Below are 16627 nucleotides of genomic sequence, written 5' to 3' on the forward strand. Positions count from 1 at the left end.
TAGATTGGAGTATCTTAAGATAGCTTTTTAGAACTAATGTGCACATCTCAGAAGTTCTTTAAAAGATTGCTGAGTAGGTTTTGACTTAGCAAGCAGAGAGGTACGCTTGCTTACTTCGCGGTGAAAGGCGAGTACTGTACAGGCTAAACATGCGATCTAACTTATATTCGTGACATAACGCACGCTTGTATAACGCATAGTGTTTGATTCGCACAGTATAGCCAGTATATCAATAATAATCGTGGAATTGGATAAATATCAGAACTGCTATTTAATGAAAGACTCACTTATGATATCAAAAACCACATCATTGACTTTTTGTTAGAACACAAATTTTTAAATCATTTTGTTTATTGCACACTTCACCAAAAATTGTTTTGTTAGTTGGTGACACTTTTAGACTCATTCCATTTGGAAACATCTTTGTTGCAGTATCTTTTTTTTATATATATATTTTTTCTGGGGATGTGTTGAGGAGATATTATTGCAAAGCCTTAAAGCAACATACATGGACAGTTAGGAGCATGCATGATTATGTGGTTGCATAAATCCATCGATCATAATTACTACGAACAATGAAATAAACTAACCAACAAACTAATTGCCTCTGAATAGGAAACAGAGTCAGTTTCTCGGACCTAAGCCAATCCGGCCCGATCCGCTCGACCCAGCCCGTCCAGCCCGGCTATTTACGGACAGGATCCGGTCCACCAAATTTATCGGATCGGACCGGATCAAAAAAATACCCAATAATCACAGACTCCTACCCGTCCGATTTTTTGACTACGTAGAGCTGGAACAAATACATACAGAATGATATTTCTTTACGAAAATAAACAGACTTTTTTTTCTATTAAATGCAGTACTTTGAATTCTCAAACTTTTTGAATCGCAATTAGGTTAAAAAATTTATATTGATTCTGATGAAATGAAAATTAAAAAAAATTGAATCTTAATTCGAGGAAAATAAAATTGGAGTACAACCCCGTGATTGCACGCACGAGAGAGTAATGACTTTTTTTTCTTCTTTTTTGGGCTNTTAATTCTGATGAAATGAAAATTTAAAAAAATTGAATCTTAATTCGAGGAAAATAAAATTAGACTACAACCCCGTGATTGCATGCTCGAGAGAGTAATGACTTTTTTTTCTTCTTTTTTTGGGCTTTTTTCTTAAGGGGTGTTCATGCTTTGAACACCACCCAAATGTTTCGTGAGTTATAAAACTTGAAAAAAAAAAAAAAAAAAAGGAAAAGAAAGAAAGATTAAGCGATGAGTATGAGGATGTCGATTTTAAATGGAAGGAAACACTTTTTTATAGTATGGTGCACTCTATGCTACATAAAAAGATACAAAAGGCCAAAAAAAAAAGAAAAAGAAAAAAAAAAGATAAATAGATAAAGATGTATCTAACATAGCTTTATTGAACATGAACATAAACATTCTTTTTAAGGTTTGTTTAAATATTACTAAAGAAAAAAAGAATGATTAAAACTTAAATCGTCTGATTTCAATACACTCGATCGCAAGTATAATCCGAGATCTAAATTATCTTAATTATTTTTAGTTAAAAACTGTGTTAAAATCTCTAACTAAAATTACTTGTTTCTATAATGGTTAATTTTTTTTTAAAAAAAACTACAATTACTTTTGAAATAAACGTCCCTTTATGTTTTTCTTGCGGTAAAAGCTCACAAGTGGTAAGTGGTAACTCTATCCATTTTTTTTTCTTTTTTTTTTTTTATCCTTTAATCACTGCTACATATATAATGAGTGTAGCCACATCGCCCAAAACCCTTTCCTTGTTCCCTTCCCTGTTCTCTCTCCTCTTCCTCTCCCTCCCCATTTTTCCCTATCCATCCCCACAAAAGAAGAGGAGAGGAGAGGAGAGGAGAGGAGAGGCGAAGAGCGCGAGCGTAGTAGAGGCGATGGAGCTCTCCCTCCTCATCCCCTACCCCTCCCTTTCCCCTCGCCTCCTCTTCTCCCCCCTCAAACCCTCCCCTCTCCTCCGCCTCCACCCTCGTCGGAACCCTCCCCTCGTCCTTCGCCGCCGCTGCTGCAGCCGCCGCATCTCCCTCCTCCGCTGCTCCGCCGCCGCCCCCGCCGCCGCCGATGATGCGAAGCCCTCCGCCTTCGGCGCCAGGAAGGAGCTCTCCCCGCTCCAGGCCGTGGTCGACGCGCTCTCCCCCCCGGCGAGGCTCGCCAGCTCCGCCGTCCTCGCCGCCGCCGCCATCGCCGCCGGATACGGCCTAGGGCTCCGCCTCGGGGGTACCCGCGCCGCGGCGATCGGCGGCGCCGCCGTTCTCGGGGCCGCGGGGGGCGCCGTCGTCTATGCGCTCAATGCAAGTGTGCCGGAGGTAGCGGCAGCGAATCTCCACAATCTCGTCGCCAGCTACGATGATCCGGCCGCGCTGAACAGGGAGGATGTTGAATCCATCTTGAAGAAGTTAGTCGATTTAGTTTAGCTTCAATTGTTGCATCATTATAATTCCAATTTAAACAGCTCCAAACTAATTCAGTAATTTCTGTACATTTTTGTCTGCGGAATGCGAACTTACTGTTTTCGCTATCGCAGATATGGTGTTAAGAAAGAAGATGAGGCCTTCAGAGCAGAGCTTTGCGATTTGTATAGTAGGTGAGTAGTTAACCAAAGTTTGATTAGCTAGTGCTGTTGGAGTGTTTGTTCAGGATATGAAGTATGTGGTGATAAAAACTTGTCAAATTATGAGGAGGCATAGCATAATTCAACGTAACTATGTTATTTGGATGAATACGCAACCTTCAAAATGATATATATATAGTTACTAGTTAAAGTTTGCATTAACGATAGATATTCTACTCATAAAAGACAACTTACAAACTAAACGACATGTCGGCTGTATTATTGGTTGTGCCAAATGTTTTACACTATTCTCTCTATTTGTAATTAACTAGCATGGATACCATCTACATCTGACCTGTGCCTTGCTGCTTCTTAATTTAATTTATGCCACTCTCATACACTTTAATGAGCTCGTGGTTTTGAACTAGATCAAGGTTCAAGTGAAATATTGGTACAAGGGCTCTCCGCCTTTGAAATTTATCATTGCTTATGTGGTTTACTAGCATAGGCTGGAGAAATAAATTTGTGTATATCTGTTCCATTTTCGAGGACCTTCAGTATTATTATTTGTGTGTTCTAGAAGCATATGGAAGTATTTGAGTTTGTAAAGTTGTTCTCAACAATTTTCCCCCTGAGAGTTGACCTTATATTCTCTTCAATCTCAATTCTTTACATAGGTTTGTCTCTTCAGTTCTTCCACCTGGAGCTGAAGATCTCAAAGGCAATGAGGTTGAGACAATTATAAAATTCAAAGCAGCTCTTGGAATTGATGATCCGGATGCAGCTAACGTTCACATGGAGGTGCGGGTCTTGATGAATTTTTTATATTTTTATTGGCTAATATGGTCTTTAGTGTCTGTTTTGCCTTTTTTTTTCTCCTTTTGGCCTCATTCTAATAATTCTTGCTTGTGGCTTGCTAGATTGGAAGGCGAATTTTCAGGGAGAGGTTGGAAACAGGAGATCGTGAAGCTGATATGGAGCAGCGAAAGGTAGGTATTAATACTTATAAGCTACATCCATTATCTTTGAGAGGATTTTCTAATATTCAACATTTCCATCGAGTAAACTGCGCAGGCATTTCAGAAGCTTATTTATGTATCAAATCTGGTGTTTGGTGAAGCATCAACATTCCTGTTGCCATGGAAACGTCTCTTCCGGGTCACTGATTCGCAGGTATTTTCTTGGATGATATCCATTTGTATCTTTTAGTCAGTCTGCATTTATTTTCTCTGGATATTTGCTCATAGTGACTTCTGTGACATGAAGTCTCGTTTCGGCTTTTGACTATGAGAGGGGGAAAAAGTAATACTTGCATGATCATTTTATGTGTTTTGCATACATTTTATATGACCAAGCTTTGTGACGCATCTGTTTTGGTTTTTCATCTTATATTCACTACATTACCTCAGAAGTTATTGTGATATTGTGATAGGTTGATATAGCTATTCGGGAGAACGCCAAGAGATTGTATGCTTTCAAGCTCCAGTCTGTTGGAAGAAGTAATGTGTTTAGTTACCTTTATTCTCTATCTTTGCTTGCACGAATTTAAGTATGTTGTTTATGTGCCATTTTTGGATTAGAGTTTTGAAATATAAGGCTATGTTGGTATCTCTTATTTACTATTTGGGTGTAAATGTTTTAGCTGTTTGAGGACAACAAAAAACATTCTCAAAATTGGATTATGTTTAAAGTCTTTGCTGTGGTGATTTGAGTTTTCTTACCATTTATTGCTTTCTGATTAGTCGCGGCTTGTATTTTGTGCCATCATGTAGATTATGGAGGTACAAGTAACACTTGAAATTTTAAAAGTTTTCCTGTGTTGTTGAGAAGATTTTATGGCTGTGTGACATTTTAATAAGAATATTTTTTTTCTCGCTGCAGATATTGATGCAAAGCAGCTAATTGATTTGAGAAAAGCACAACTTCTTTACAGACTTTCCGATGAGGTAAGCGTTTATTGACATTCAAACACTCCTAGCGTACTTTTTCTGCTAATTTGATCTAGCATCATTTGGGCTTTAAAAAGTGGTAATAATTTGTAGACTTGAAGTAGATACATTCAGAGGTACGAGAAGTCGAAAGGGAGATGTAAAAGAAATATTGTTAAAGGATGCAAAAAAGAACATCAATAATCTCTGCTAACAGTTAATTATTTTGTTAATTGCTAGAAAAGCTTATGAAAGCATCATCTATATGTTCTCTAAATTGTGCAGATTGCTGCTGAGATGTTTAGGGAGCATACAAGGAAATTGATTGAAGAAAATATCTCAACAGCTCTTGAAATTCTCAAGTCTCGCACAAAAGCACTGTATGAATATTGTTCTCTTATCTAAAATAGCTTCCAATGATTATCCTAGAAGATATATCTAGTCATTTTATTGATTAAGGTGCTTTCCTGTTGACTTTGTAGTCTCTGTGAAACTTGCAACTCGTTGCTAAGAAGTTTATCTCGTACTAATTTGATAAGTTAGGTTGCTTCATCCTTTTGTGTGTGTGTATGTGTGTGTTTCTCTGTTTTGTGCGTATGTGATGAATTGATGATGGTTCATTCATGCATTTAGGAGTTGCGTTTTATTTATTACTCAGTATTGCTGTAAAGACCTGTAGAACCGGACTTAACTGAGAGTATCTCATATTCTTATTTGTGTGATGATTTTTCCAGATGAAATACAATGAATTTGTTAACAGTATAATTTGGAGGAAATCATGTTATGTGCTTGTTAAAGTTTCTCTTATTTGACATTATAAATTACCAGTAACTATTTATGGATGTACAGAAATATTTTATGATTGAGAACATGTGGATTCTGTTTCAGTCAAATAGAATTAAAAAACAGGAAAAAGTGAAACCTTCTACTTTTGTTTGTTCACATTGTAGAAACCTTGTACTTTTGTTTGTTCACATTGTTATTGATGTGGATAATGCTGGAATATATGTTGTTGAACAGAGAAGTCATATTTTCTTCCTCTTTTAACTTGGTGGCCTTTACCTTATTTAAAAAATAGTTTGATGTTGATTTGCAAGGTCTGTTACTAACAATTTAGATGAATGTCAGAAGGGGATCTAAAGTAGTAATCGAAGAGCTTGAGAAGGTTCTGGTGCTAAATGAGTTGCTGATTTCGTTGAGCAAACATGCTGAAGCTGCTCAATTCGCTCCAGGCGTTGGACCTATTTCTTTGTTAGGTAAATCATTATGTGAAATTTTGTTCATTTGCATTTTATTGCTTTTTTGTCTGCATGTCATATACGGCGAGTTTGTTTGGGCATAGGTGGAGAATATGACGGCGATAGAAAGATAGGTGATCTAAAGCTGCTATACAGAGCTTATGCAGGGGAAGCATTCCCAAATGGACGGCTTGATGAGAAAAAGGTGATTCTATTACTTGTTTGGTTATTATGTTTCTATATCCTGCTGGAAGCTATAATATGGTGAATTTCACTTTCCTGTTAATCAGCAACCGCACTGGATCTGTTTCAAGCATTATTAACGATTTAGGTTTAGCATTCAAAAATAATTGATGAAATAACTAAAATGAATCTGGCATTGCTATTTGGGCATATCATATTCCATGTCAGTATTGTTTCATGGAAATTTTTTATTTCGGTTAGCAATCTGTTCTTTTTGTCCTTTGAAATATGTTGATTCTAGATTTTTCTCTGAAAAATTTTGCAGCTTGTTGCTTTGAACCATCTGAGGAACATATTTGGTTTAGGAAAACGCGAGGCAGAAGCAATTATGCTAGATATCACGTCTACTCTGTATCGAAAGCGGCTTGCAAAGTCCTTCAACACTGAGCTGGCGGAGGCTCCTAGCAAAGCGGCCTTCCTCCAAAATCTTTGTGAAGAGTTACATTTTGATCCAGAAAATGCTAGCAAAATACACGAAGGTACTTGCTTCTTTTTTGATGCCTTATTGTGTCATTTGTGTTCATGTAATGCAAATTAAACGAATGTACAGTTGTCGAGTGTTTAATGTGCTGAGTCATTCTGATGCTGCTTTCAAATTCTGCAGAAATTTACCGGCAAAAACTTCAACAGTTTGTAGCTGATGGGGAGTTGAGTAAGGAAGATGTAGAGTCTTTAATGTCTTATCAAGTTCGTCTCTGTATTCCTCAACAAACTGTTGATGCAGCTCATGCTGAGATATGCAGTCGCTTGTTCGAGAAGGTACCTTTGTTTGCTTAGTTTCCATGCTCGATACAGTCATCCAATATATCATTCTTTTATGCTATTTTATGCATCTCCTGAGCAAGCGGCAGGATGCTATCTGTCAAAAAAGTTACTCCGTGTTGATGCCTTCATTTTGTTCTTGGCAATTAAGCACATGTAGGCTGCACACTCCGCAACCTAGTAATTTTCAAGTTAATCTGTATTTTGATAACTAACAGCTATACTAAAGCAACTTTTTTTTTTTTTCTTTTCCGGCATGACTAGTTTTTTCTGCTGGGAATATTTTTTACATGACTAGTTTTTTCTGCCAGGAATATTTTTCCAGATTGCTGACGCTCTTGTAAACTTTTCTTTTTGGATTCCCAGCTGAGTTATCTGCATTTTCTTGTTGCTGTTACAATGCTGAGTAACCTCGCAGGTTGTCAAGGATGCAATTGCATCAGGTGTTGAGGGGTATGATGCTGAAGTCAGAGCATCTGTAAGGAAGGCTGCTCAAGGGTTGCGCTTAAAAAAGGAAGATGCCATGGCCATTGCTAGCAAAGCGGTATTTATCCTTCCTTGTTGTGACAATGTTTATCACCTATGAAAGCACATACTTTTATTGTAAATCTAGTATTAACTTAAGCGAGTATTTTTCGTGACTTCTGTTCAAATGATTTAGAGATATTTGTCTTATATATTGCCTGCAAAATCTGAATTTTCATAAATGCTACAAAAATTTCCTTCCTGTCTCTATATAGCCTTGTCCTTACAAAAGCTGAGCTCTTTAAAAAGCTTGCTAATACAAAACCAACTTCTCTATGAATTCAACAACTCCCCAACTTGACTTTTTCTTCTGGTATAAGCAGCTGCATTTTTTTAGAGACATATGTGAGAAATTCAAGTTTTACAAATGTGTTTGTATTTAAATGAATTGGTTCACAAGGATATGTGTTAAAAGGTTCTATCATGTGCTGGCATGTTTGATTGAGCAGGTGCGAAGGGTATTTTTGAATTATGTTCAACGAGCTCGAGGGGCAGGCAACCGCATCGAAACTGCGAAAGAGCTAAAAAAGATGATTGCATTCAACACCTTGGTTGTCACTGAGTTGATATCCGACATTAAAGGTGAGTCGACAACTTTACCAACTGAACCTGTTAGTTCCGAACCAGAACAGATTGTAGAAGAAAAAGAAGAAGATGAGTGGGAGTCATTGCAGACACTGAGAAAGACCAGGCCCAGCAAAGAACTTGAGGCAAAGCTGGGCAAGCCAGGTCAAACAGAAATAACTCTCAAAGATGATCTTCCATTCAGGGAGAGAGCTGATCTCTATGAGTCCTACTTGCTCTTTTGCATCACTGGTGAGGTCACCGTAGTTCCCTTTGGAGCACAGATCACCACAAAGAAGGACAATGCCGAATATTTGCTTCTAAACCAGCTTGGAGGAATACTCGGTTTGACAAATAAAGAAGTTGTGGATATTCATATTAAGTTTGCTGAACAAGCATTTACGAAACGGGCCGAGGTTATTTTAGCCGATGGGCAACTAAGCAAAGCTCGGATTGAACAGCTTGCTGAAGTTCAAAAGCAGGTGGGCTTGCCTGGTGAGTATGCACAAAAGGTTATTAAGAACATAACAACAACGAAAATGGCAGCTGCGATAGAAACAGCTGTGAACCGAGGGAGGATTGGTATACAACAGGTGAGAGAGTTAAAGGAAGCAAATGTTGATTTGGATAGCATGATATCGGTAACTTTGAGGGAAAACATCTTTAGGAAAACTGTGGAGGAGATCTTTTCGTCAGGTACGGGTGTGTTCGATGAGCACGAAGTGTATGAAAAGATCCCGGCAGATCTTAGTATAGATGCTGAGAAGGCTAAAGGGATTGTTCAGGAGCTTGCTAAGACTAGGCTGGAGAACTCACTTGTTCAAGCTGTTGCATTACTCCGGCAGCGGAACCGAGATGGAGTGGTATGTGCTAGTCCTATTATCCAATGCATGTCTAAGATGAATTCTGTTTCATGACTTTTCATTAGTCAATTATTCATTTCTATCTTCTCTGAAAATATTCGAGAAAAACATCAAAAACGGAGGGTTTAAAAAAAGAGAAAAAAAAAAGAAAAAGAGGAGGCATTGTTGTGGAGAGGGTAAAAAGTTGGCATCGAAACTGAATATTTTATTCGAGAACCATGACGGCAGCTTCTTTTCTCGCAGGTTGCTTCCCTGAACGATATGCTTGCTTGTGACACTGCGGTCCCTTCTGAGCCGTTATCATGGTCCTCACCACAAGAGCTTGATGACTTGTACTGCTCGTATCTCAAGAGCATTCCGAAGCCCGAGAAGCTCTCTCGGCTGCAGTACTTGCTCGGCATAAGCGATGAAAAGGCTTCGATGCTTCAAGACGCCGCAGCGCAGGGAGCATTGCCGATGGGAAACGAAGAGGAAGAGGAAGAATTTGCGTTTTAAACCTCCGAGCAAATTTTTGGTAGCCTTGTAGTTCTCTGGTAGAGTCGAGAAGCTCGAGTGTCATAGACTTGATGTTAAGGGTAGCAGTTGGTGCCTGTAGCTTCAGTATTTCCGGGTGTTTTGTCTGCTTAATTCTAAGATCTGCTCTGAAGACTGTACAGCTCCATTTCTTTTCTCCTCTTTATCTTTTTCTTTTTAACACAATACAGGGTTGTTCTATAGGCCTTTCTTGGCTTGTTTTACAGCCTTAAAACTCAGGAGCTTATCTTGTAATTGCAAGTATAATCTTTCAACATTAGATATACTAGATTAAATTTCAACAGCGTTTTTGTTGTTGCAAAAAGATAAAAAAGAACAAACGAAAGAAACTACCGAATAAATCTGCAGCTACTAAATGTTCTCTAAAGTTGCCTTAATAGTATGGGAGTTGTAGTTTCACATTTACTCATCTTATATGTTTCTTTTTTAAAGATTTGTTCGTTGCTTCGAGTGGGGTCCAAACTATTCAATTGAAAATAATTGCCCTAAAAAGAAAAGGGTGGAGGCAAAGTCGTGCAATTTCCTCCCGGTCCACATTGGACGGCTACAATGCGAAAAAGGCTTTCGCACACATTGGCCTCTTCGCCTTTTTTTTTTTTCTGTATCATGGACAAATTTCACCACTGGCCCCTGAACTTATAAGAATAGTAGATTACTTTAAACTTTTAAGTTAAACACTTTGACTAAATTTTTAAAATTATTTCACTTAAGTTCTCTTCCTTGTACAAGATATGTACTTCTAGCACAACACATTCCCTAATCCTATCGGCCGTTAAGTTACAGCTCTTTTTGTGCATTTAGATATCGTTTGGTTTGGGGATAAGGAAAAAGTGGCTATTCCAGGGATAGGTATAAATTGAGGTATAAGCGAGGATTAGATTAATTTTGCGTTTGGATGAAAATTCGGTTATTTCTGGAATAAAAAAAATAGCGTTTGGTTAGGTAAGATGGAATAAGAAAGATAATGGGTTTTGTAAATAAAAAATAATGATATTATCCACTTATTATATTTGAATTTGAATTTTTAAATTTTTAAATTTATATTTCTAAATTTAAAATTTTAACTTTGAAATTTAAAATCTCAAATTTTAAATTCAAAATTTTAAATTTTAAATTTCAAACTTTAAATTTAAGATCATATTTAAATTTAAAAAAATATAAAATATCAAATTTTAAATTTCAAAAATTTAAAATATCAAAATTTAAATTTAAAATTTAAAATTTATAATTTAAATTTTAAACTTTAATTTTGAGATTATAAATTATAAATTTTAAAAATTTAAATTTTTAATTTTTAAAATTTTAAAATAAGAATAGTGGTGGGAACAATTAATAAAAATAATTTATTATAATAAATTTATAAATTTTTTAAAAATTCTACTTAAATTTAAATTTAATAAAAAGAATTTATTATAATATTTAAATATAATTTATTATAAATTTTATTATAATATTTAAATATAAATAATATGTATTAATATAGTACAATTAATAATTTTATAATAAAAATAATGTATTATAATATATAACATATTATATTTATATAATTTAGTTTAATTCAATTTATAAGTTTAATTAAGTTTGAAATTAAGCATTGGAATAGCACTATTCCACCAAAATGGTGGAATAGCAAATCCCTTGCTATTCCGGGATAACCGAGAATAGCAAGGTTTGACCGGGATAAAATATTCAGGCCAAATTTCACCCCGTTTGGCGGAATAGCGGGAATACCTTTCGTTATCCCCGCTTATCCCGCGATCCAAACGGAGCCTTAGAATTTAGAACTTGGATGAGTATAATTAAAAAGGGAAAACTTCAAAAAAACCCCCTGTGGTTTCGTAGTTTCTCACTTTGCCCCCCTGTGATTTTGTTTTTCTCTTTTTCTTATCAATTTCATTATTTTTTTTCCTTAAATCAGTAATAAAGTTAAAATTAAAGGGGACTAAAGTGAATATTTGATAAATCTAGATGGGTGTCTGAAGTTTTTTATAAATAATTTAACGAAATATTAACGAAAAAGCTACCGAAAAGATAAAACGAAACGACATGAGGACAAATTGATACACTTTAAACCATAGGGGAGCAAAGTGAGAAACTACGAAATCACAAGGGGGTTTTCTGAAGTTTTCCCTAATTAAAAAATGAGCAAGGGATCAACAAATTTGTGGGGCTAGCATAGGCATATAAAATATATCAAAAGTGCTACGATACTAAAGAATAATATCTTATTATAGCAAATGCACTATATAGAATATCCCACACCAAATTCTGTCATATTGGATGATAAAAAATCTCATCATAACTATTCTACATTGTATTGATGCTTTTTTATTTTTAGAGATAAAAAGGTGGCATAACGGCTGTTTTGTTTATTTTTTAAAAATAAACTCAGAATAAACTCAGCTAAAAATATTTTTTGAGAAAGAATGATAACATACTACTATTTTTATTTACTTTTTCAAAAATAAATTTTAATTATCAACTGCCTTACCCAGAGTGTTACTTATGACGGGTAGAATATTTTTATTTTTATGTAAAATAATTATGACATAAAAATCTTTTACTTGCAAAGTTGCAATACAAGTAGCGGAAAATATCTGACCCAAAAGCATAAGGACCAAAATGGAAAATGGAAAACCACGTATCCCTCAAACAGTGCAATTTTAATAATTTATTACAGTACCCCGATGTCGCACTTTCACGACCCTGTGCCTCCGCCTCCGCTCTCTCCAACGAAAAATTTAAGAACGAGGAGGAGGAAGAGAGGAGGAGATCGAGCGCGCAACAATGGCGAAAGGGACGGGAACGGGAGTTTTCGAGAACTTTCTACGCGACAAATCCCTCAAATCCCTCTTCTCCGGCGCCGGTCGCCGGAGAATGGCCGCCGACGCCGCCGACGACGTCGTTTCCATCCCTCAGCTCTCCGATCTCGCCAACTCCGTCGTCGCTCGCTGCTCCAGGTTTTTTCCTTCTCCTTTTGCTTCTTCTCTTCTCAGTTGGAAAAAAGTAATTTATATTTGATCCCGTTTCTCAATTACTCTAACAGAGTAGATCAGTAGAAAATCACATATATTAGATAAATTATGGTACCTTTTTTTTTTCCATTTGAGTTTGATTCTAAATCTCTTATTTAAGTGTCAACTAAGATAGATGTTCAGATGCAAATATGGGAAATATTTCAATTCATTTCAGTGGCGTTTTTATATCAAATATAAAATTAAGATACGTGCCAAAGCGTGAGGGGGTTTTCACAATTTAGGTTTTTTACTCCGAACAAATTATTTTCTAATAAATTGATAAATTAGGGTTTACGTTTCATCTGTGTAAGTTTATCTAATATTTTACATGCGAAGAAATGAATGATTAACTGGATCTTGCAATTTCAGGATTCTTCTTCTTCCTGCAGAAATTCTGCAGCAGAATTTTGAGGCTTATATGTTGGGTCATTCCAGAGAGCCGACTATGTACGCAAGAGAATTACTAGAATACTGCTGTTATAAAACTCTCTATGCAATCACTGCTCGTCCGGATTATTTGGCCGATACGGAATTCCGTCGCTTAACCTTTGATATGATGCTCGCCTGGGAATCCGCTGGTGCTGAGATTGAACCGTTGCCGAATGTGAGACTTGTATAGTTGTTGCAATTTGTTTTTGATAATAAGCAATGTAATTGTAAACGGCGATGGAAACTTTTGATTCTGTGATAGGCAACTGTTTCTCGTAACAATCCAGAGGCCGAGGATGAGGATGGGGCATCGATCTTTTACACAAATTCTACACGCTTGGCTGCTCAGGTTGGTTGCTCTTTTGCCGATTATGCTATTTCCGTTGCCATGTTTCAGGTTGACAGTGTATTTGTCTCTACCGTTCTCTTCAGGTTGATGTGAAGAAGACTGTAGGATTGAATGCTTTCGCCCGGATAGCAACTGCATGTCCTATCTTAGCTGATTTGATCACTGTTCATAACTTGTTTGATGCCCTTACAAGCTCATCAGGTGGTCAGCTCCATTTCTTCGTATATGACAAGTACCTTAAATCTCTAGACAAGTATGCAACCTAATTCTTGATTTATTGATTTTATCTGATCTATTCTGCTGAAAATGCAAGATTTGATATATGAAAGTATTATTATCAAATTCTTGTGAACCAATGTGTTCTCATGCTTGTTGAAGTACCTCAAATATCTGCACATTGCAATATCTATTTCTAGTGAAGTACTTCACTAACTGTATCAAGCTTGTATCACTTCATTAATTATAATACACATGAGCTGCCTCCTTTTAAAAAATAGTCGATCCTTCATGTTATCATCTATAAAGAGATTGCTCTATAGTATTCTGACTAACTTTTTCCTAATTTGGGTGATATAGGACTTCTTATATCTTTTCAAAAATATATAGTAGGTGTATATTGGATTATTAGAGGGATTCTCAAATCTGTCTTCCAGAAAATCTTTTATTCGAAAGTTACTGCAGCACTGGGTGTTCTACAATTGAATTATGATACCTCTGGTTCTCTAGCATTCACATCATGGGCCTTCTGACCTATTTGTATTTCTTGAAACCTTTTGCAAGGACAGATAGATTTTATTATATACTGAAGGCTAAGCCATTTAATTGTTTGTGAATTATAGGGTCCTTAAATCTGCAAAAAGCACTATGGGATCGCCACTTGCTTCGAACCTTCACCTTTGTGATGGAGAAATTATCCTAGATGTCGACGGTGCCTTGCCTACTCAACCTGTTCTACAGCATATTGGGATATCTGCATGGCCAGGTGAAATTTCTCTCTCTGGCGAATGTTTATAAATGCTTGAAACAAATTTTTGCTTCCCAAGCCACTGAGACTTTGCTTTGTTTTCTTTTTTGGCAGGAAGATTGACACTAACGACCCATGCTCTTTATTTTGAGTCCTTAGGAGTAGGTACTTACGATAAGGCTGTTAAATATGATTTAGCTGCTGATCTAAAGCAGGTAGTGAAGCGTGAATTGACCGGACCACTGGGTGCCCGCCTATTTGATAAGGCTGTGATGTATAAATCATGCTCTTTGTAAGTAATTAATTAACTACTTTATTTGATACTCATATTCTTCAAGCATCTATCATCTAACTGCACTCTATTCACAGAGCAGAGCCAATTTGTTTCGAGTTTCCTGAATTGAAAGGCAGTTCACGCAGAGGGTACTGGTTGGCAATTATTCGTGAAGTATTGCAGGTGCATAGATTCATTAGAGAGTTTAATCTTGAAGACATCAAGGAAGCAGAAGCTCTTTCAAGAGCCATTTTGGGCATCTTTAGATACCGTGCTGTCAAAGAAGCATTCCGTGTTAGTCTTCCCTGCTTTAAAACTATACTCGCTTTTGACCTAGCTGATAAGCTGCCAAAAGGAGATATGATCTTGCAAGCACTTTGCAATTACTTGGAGTTGGTGCAAATCGGGTGCTTGAATCATCGTGCTGCTGAGTTTGATGCTGATAAAAGATTGAAGAGCCATCCTTTACCCTTATTTGTATATGCGCTGACCAGGGTGGGATTTACGGTAGTGAAAAGAGAAGATGGAAATGAACCGAAAGATCCAGCTTTTAGTGATATTTGTTTTGATGCAACAAAATCTCTGGAAACTGCTGTGAAAGAGTCTTTTTGTTACTCCGAAAGAGCCAAGGAAGCCCGTGCAACTGTGGATCAGGTGAAAGTGGAAGGCATCGATACAAATCTAGCTGTGATGCAGGTCCCGTCTGATCCATTGTCAATTTCTGCTAGAATATGACTGAATTTTGGGACATATAATGACCAAAAACAGTCATCATGATTTATATTCATGTTATTGTATTATCCAACAGTTTCAACCAACAGCAGGGTTTCATATTGACATTGTTGCAGGAGCTACTTTTCCCAGTTGTTGAAGCTGGCAAAATGCTTTGTATTCTGGCTGAATGGCAAGATCCTTTTAAATCATCCATATTCTTGATTCTGTTCCTTTATCTTAGTTACAGGTAACTTTCCTCCCGTTGTTTTCTACTGTCTTTCGGTTAGTATATTTATGCTTATGGATTTGTATATTTGATTATCATTTGCTTTGTTTAACACAGTTGTTTACCTCTGCTGCCTCATCTATATACTTGACTTCAAAAAGTTGATTTCCTACATAAACGCCTAATACAAAACCAACTATGTCCTATTAATTGGATGACTAACCTAGCTTAAGATTTAAGAAACTACAGTTACAACGTGTGTATATAAAAATTCAGATTTTACAAGGTATATATAAATATCATATAAGCGTATATTTCTTTTTGATTTATAGCTATGAATCTTACTATTTTCCGTGTTTGGTCATGTACTAACTAGTTTTATAACTTGTAGGGGTTGGCTGAGCTATGCATTGCCCTGCATTTTCTTATTTCTTGCTCTTTACATGCTTTGGCACAAGTTCTGCAGAAAAGGAAAGCAATTGGAAGCATTGCTAATCAAGCCTCCGCCAAATAAGAATGCTGTTGAGCAAATTGTGACTTTGCAAAATGCCATTTCCCGGTTAGAAAATTGTGTCCATGCTGGGAATATAACTCTTCTCAAACTAAGAGCAGTTCTTTTCGCAGCAGTTCCAAAGGTACTAGCAAATGTTGTTGATGAATCCGGTTTTGGTGGATGTTTGTGAATTTATTGTCATTTTGGTGGATGTTATTGGGTGAGTGGGAGGGTTAACTTTGTAAAGTTGTGCTACGCATTCTTTTGATCTAATCTCAACCTCTTGCTTACAGGCAACTGAAATGGCTGCGCTAGTTTTGGTCGCTGCAGCGGCTTTGCTCACCTTCTTGCCTTTCAAGCATCTAGTGATGCTAGTGGCCGTCGAGGCATACACAAGGGAGATGCCGTTACGGAAACAGAGCAATGAGAAGCTTCAAAGGAGAGTTAGAGAATGGTGGGCACGCATTCCGGCCGCCCCAGTACAGGTTATCAGAACTGATGAAAGTAAGAAAAGGAGATAGAATCATATCCTCTTTGTTTTTGTTACTTATCTTGTTACCTTTACCGATAAAAGGAAATAGGAATGGTATAGAATTATATATCCTTCTCGTTTTTGTCACTTATCTTGTTACTTGATGAAAGGATATAGGAATGGAATCCTTTTTAGTGTTTGTTTCTAATCCTGTTGCCTTTACTGAGAAACAGAGCTGAATGATATCATCATTATTCTTATATTTAGTGTCACTACTAGGGTACCCACAATATCACCCATCACCCTTATGTACTGTTACTATAAATCTCCACAGGCGGCCGCATAAACAACATTTAAAAGAAACATTATCCCTAGGAAATCTGGGAGGTTTATTTACTGCTCACTGCTTTGTTTTGCTTTGGCAGATGAGTGA

General features: G+C 36.8%; 2 protein-coding genes across 2 annotated transcripts; both read left to right on the forward strand.

Moving 5' to 3' along the window:
• Positions 2100–9539, forward strand: LOC109713855 (protein TIC110, chloroplastic; the record flags this gene model as incomplete). Its single annotated transcript, XM_020238105.1, is given in 15 exon segments — positions 2100–2443; positions 2573–2632; positions 3277–3400; positions 3520–3588; positions 3674–3772; positions 4032–4098; positions 4481–4545; positions 4813–4907; positions 5656–5783; positions 5870–5970; positions 6274–6487; positions 6613–6767; positions 7189–7314; positions 7745–8722; positions 8966–9539. Coding segments are annotated over 15 exon segments (2877 nt in total), but the record flags the coding sequence as incomplete, so codon positions are not given.
• LOC109713613 lies at positions 11922–16402 on the forward strand. Its single transcript, XM_020237760.1, has 10 exons — positions 11922–12216; positions 12643–12877; positions 12965–13051; positions 13135–13304; positions 13891–14033; positions 14130–14307; positions 14385–14985; positions 15138–15250; positions 15621–15864; positions 16016–16402. The coding sequence occupies exons 1-10, from the start codon at positions 12044–12046 to the stop codon at positions 16241–16243; spliced, it is 2172 nt and encodes a 723-aa protein (XP_020093349.1). The 5' UTR covers positions 11922–12043; the 3' UTR covers positions 16244–16402.

This window comes from Ananas comosus, linkage group 8 (genome assembly GCF_001540865.1).
Source record: "Ananas comosus cultivar F153 linkage group 8, ASM154086v1, whole genome shotgun sequence".
In the NCBI taxonomy this organism is placed as follows: Eukaryota; Viridiplantae; Streptophyta; class Magnoliopsida; order Poales; family Bromeliaceae; genus Ananas; species Ananas comosus.

Bases quoted from the DNA above. Each gene is read 5' to 3' on its own strand.
- LOC109713613 (XM_020237760.1), top strand. From the start codon at position 12,044: ATGGCGAAAGGGACGGGAACGGGAGTTTTCGAGAACTTTCTACGCGAC. The intron at 12,878-12,964 runs GTGAGACTTGTA...ATTCTGTGATAG, and splicing joins AGATTGAACCGTTGCCGAAT to GCAACTGTTTCTCGTAACAA. The intron at 13,052-13,134 runs GTTGGTTGCTCT...CGTTCTCTTCAG, and splicing joins CTACACGCTTGGCTGCTCAG to GTTGATGTGAAGAAGACTGT.